The sequence below is a fragment of the Selaginella moellendorffii genome, unplaced genomic scaffold (assembly GCF_000143415.4).
Source record: "Selaginella moellendorffii unplaced genomic scaffold, v1.0 SELMOscaffold_243, whole genome shotgun sequence".
In the NCBI taxonomy this organism is placed as follows: domain Eukaryota; kingdom Viridiplantae; phylum Streptophyta; class Lycopodiopsida; order Selaginellales; family Selaginellaceae; genus Selaginella; species Selaginella moellendorffii.
Genome location: NW_003314502.1, coordinates 41,082 through 43,954, shown reverse-complemented (window position 1 = coordinate 43,954; position 2,873 = coordinate 41,082). Strand labels below are relative to the sequence as shown.

Here is a 2,873-nt window from a genome sequence, read left to right as displayed (position 1 = left end):
TGCATTAATTACTTAGGTTTTATTTCACTATCATGATCGTCCAAAGGCTAGTCATTTTGGGGGGAAGAAGATATATGAGTTGATTAAGCACAATTTATATTGGAGGAATATGAAGGCTGATATCCTTGAGTATTGTAAGTCATGTGAGCTCTGTCAGCCAGTAAAGTGCCACGGGAGAAGCCGGGGGGACTTTTGCAACCTTTACTTATTCCTCAGAGTTATTGGTGTAGTATCTTTATGGACTTCATCACTTGTTTGCCACGAACATAAAGGCAAAAAGAGCAAGTATGGGTTATAGTGGATTGTTTGACAAAGTATGTATAGTTGTTGGCTCTTCGGAAGAGTGTCACTGGCTTAGACTTGGCTACAGTCTACTTGGAGAAGGTTTTTCCTGATTTTAGTTTGCCGGAAGATATTCGAGATTCAAAGTTCACTAGTGGATTTTGGAAGAGCTTTGCAAAGGCTATGCAAATGACTTTGAAACTCTTGAGTGGAGATCATCCTCAGACAGATAAGCAAACCAAGCATGTGAATCAAGTGGTAGAGGATAAGCATTGTTCAAAGGCAAGGACAATGGGATTTATATATTTAGTTGGTGCAATTTGCCTATAATAATAACCAACACAGTGGAACCAAGCTAAATCCTTACTTTGCCATATTTAAAAGGCATCCTCAAACAGTGGTGAAGTTGGAATTGCATTTGAGTAAGGATGTTAAAAAAAAATTGATTTAGAGGCGACTGATCTAACCACGAAACTTGATGAGATTTTGGTGGTGTGCAAACAGAACTTGCAAGCAACTTAGGATAGAGCGGAGAGCTAATGAGCATCACTAATTTCGGGAATATAAGATGGGTGATCTTGTCTTTGTGTGAATGATCTTTTTGTCAAATGAGCAATAAAACATCTTAATGCCTTTGTGAAATGGGAAGAGTGATAAACTTTCTCATTAGTATGCTAGTCCATATAAAATGCTGGAGTGCATTGGTAAAGCGGCTTATTGAGTGGGGCTGCCAGCTATGTTAGCCAGTTGAAAGGTGTACTATCTTGGAGTGATGGGCCCAATACCTCTTTGATGTATACAGCTATGGAAGATGGATCAAGAGCTTGAGTAGGGTTCCCCAGAAAGGGTGATCACCGGTACAATTTGTCCTTGGGACAAAAACTTTGTTGGGGGGAAGATTTGTTAGGCACCAACTTTGACATAATCAATGTCGGTCAGGCTCAAAGGTTTATGAAGGCATGTTAGTATAAAAAATTTAACCTACCTTAGGGTTCACAATGGAGGGGTAGTGTAGAAGAGCTTTTGAAGTAGTTTGGGGGTGGTTAGGCGGTGAGGAACTTCAAGAGGAGGCATAATCTAGTCTAGGAAGACTAGATTGTTGACTTTTCGTTCCATGTTATAACATAATTATTGTTCATGATGTGAAATGTCAATAATATGCTAAAAAATATTCTTATGCTCTTTTGACATTTATGGATAATAAGAGTTCTATTTCTTGTGCTTCTTCTCTATCACCAACAAATAACAAAAGTCCTCCTATTCTCTCTCCTCCACTCTCTTTCATAACATGCAATATAGAATTAATGGAGGATGAGTAGTTTATGTTTGTTTTTGCTGGAGTCAGTAAATAGTATAAATGTGATGATCTTGGTGGACTTTGGCTTAGCAATTTCCTCTATTCAGTGTTTAATTGTTTGAAGTTTCATTATGTACTTGACCTTTATGACTTGTGGTTACTAATCATAAGTCATCAGTATAGATATTATGTATGGAAACGCTGGTTGTCTACGCGTGGTGTGGGCATTTGGAGGAATCGAGAAGGATCTTTGATGCAGTGCCGGCCAAGAACATCGCATCGTGGACGGCGCTCGCGAGCGCGTATGCCGAGAGTGGGCATCTGGGCGAGGCCAAGACAGCGTTCGATCAAATGGCGGTGTGGGACGTAGTTTCCTCCACTGTGATGGTCAAGGCGCTGGGCGATTGCGGGCGGATGCGATGCCCGAGAGGAACTGCAAGACGTGGGCGACGCTGCTGCGGGGATTTGCTCGCGGCGGAGAGATTGGGCGAGCGAGAGAGGTGCTGGATCGGATGCCCGAGACGAATGTGGTAGCGTGGACGATCCTCGTGCAGGGTTTCGCGCAGCGCAGGCGAGTGGGCGATGCCCGAGAATAACAGCATAACTCGCGCGGTGATGCTCGTCATGTTTGCGGAGAATGGATTCGTGGAGGAGACGGAGAATGGATTCGTGGAGGAGACGGAGGATGTCTTCCAGGAGATTGTCCACCAAAACGCGATCCTCTGGGGGGCGATGCACTGCTGCTATGCCCAAAATGGGGATTTGATTCAAGCCAAGAGTTTGTTTGATAGGATGCCTCTGCACAGCATGATTATGATCAAGTCATACGCGCAAAAAGGTGACGCTGATCAAGGAAAACAATTGTTTGAAGCAATGCCACACAGAGATCTTGTTTCATGGAACTCGATAATCGCTGTTTATGCCCAGAGAGGTCGTTTCAAAGACGCTATACGAGCGTTTTCTTTGTGTTGCTGCTGGGATTCCTATTCATGGAACACAATTCTCGTGGTATACGCTTTAGATGCAAATATTTGTGAGGCAAAGAAGACGTTTGATAGAATACCAACTTGGAATTTTGTCTCCTGGAACACGATGCTAGCAGCATATGCCCAGACCGGCCATGCGTATTCTGCGATCCAGCTCTTTTGGGCGATGTTTCTCCACGGCTTTGACCCCGACAAGGCAGCGTTTGCCATCGTTTTGACGGCGTGTAGCTATCTGGGGCTCGTCAAGGAAGCAGTAAGCTACTTCACGGCAATGAGCGTTGACAATGGATTGGACCCTTCGCAAGAAC

General features: G+C 43.8%; 1 protein-coding gene across 1 annotated transcript in view; it reads left to right on the top strand.

Moving 5' to 3' along the window:
* The first annotated feature begins 2,194 nt into the window (after positions 1–2,194).
* The window catches only part of LOC112343860 (pentatricopeptide repeat-containing protein At2g35030, mitochondrial-like), a 941-nt gene continuing 262 nt past the window's right edge, over positions 2,195–2,873 (top strand). The window contains exon 1 of the mRNA XM_024667908.1: positions 2,195–2,818. Within this exon, the coding sequence (XP_024523676.1) occupies positions 2,195–2,818 (624 nt within the window). The remainder of the gene's footprint in view (positions 2,819–2,873) is intronic.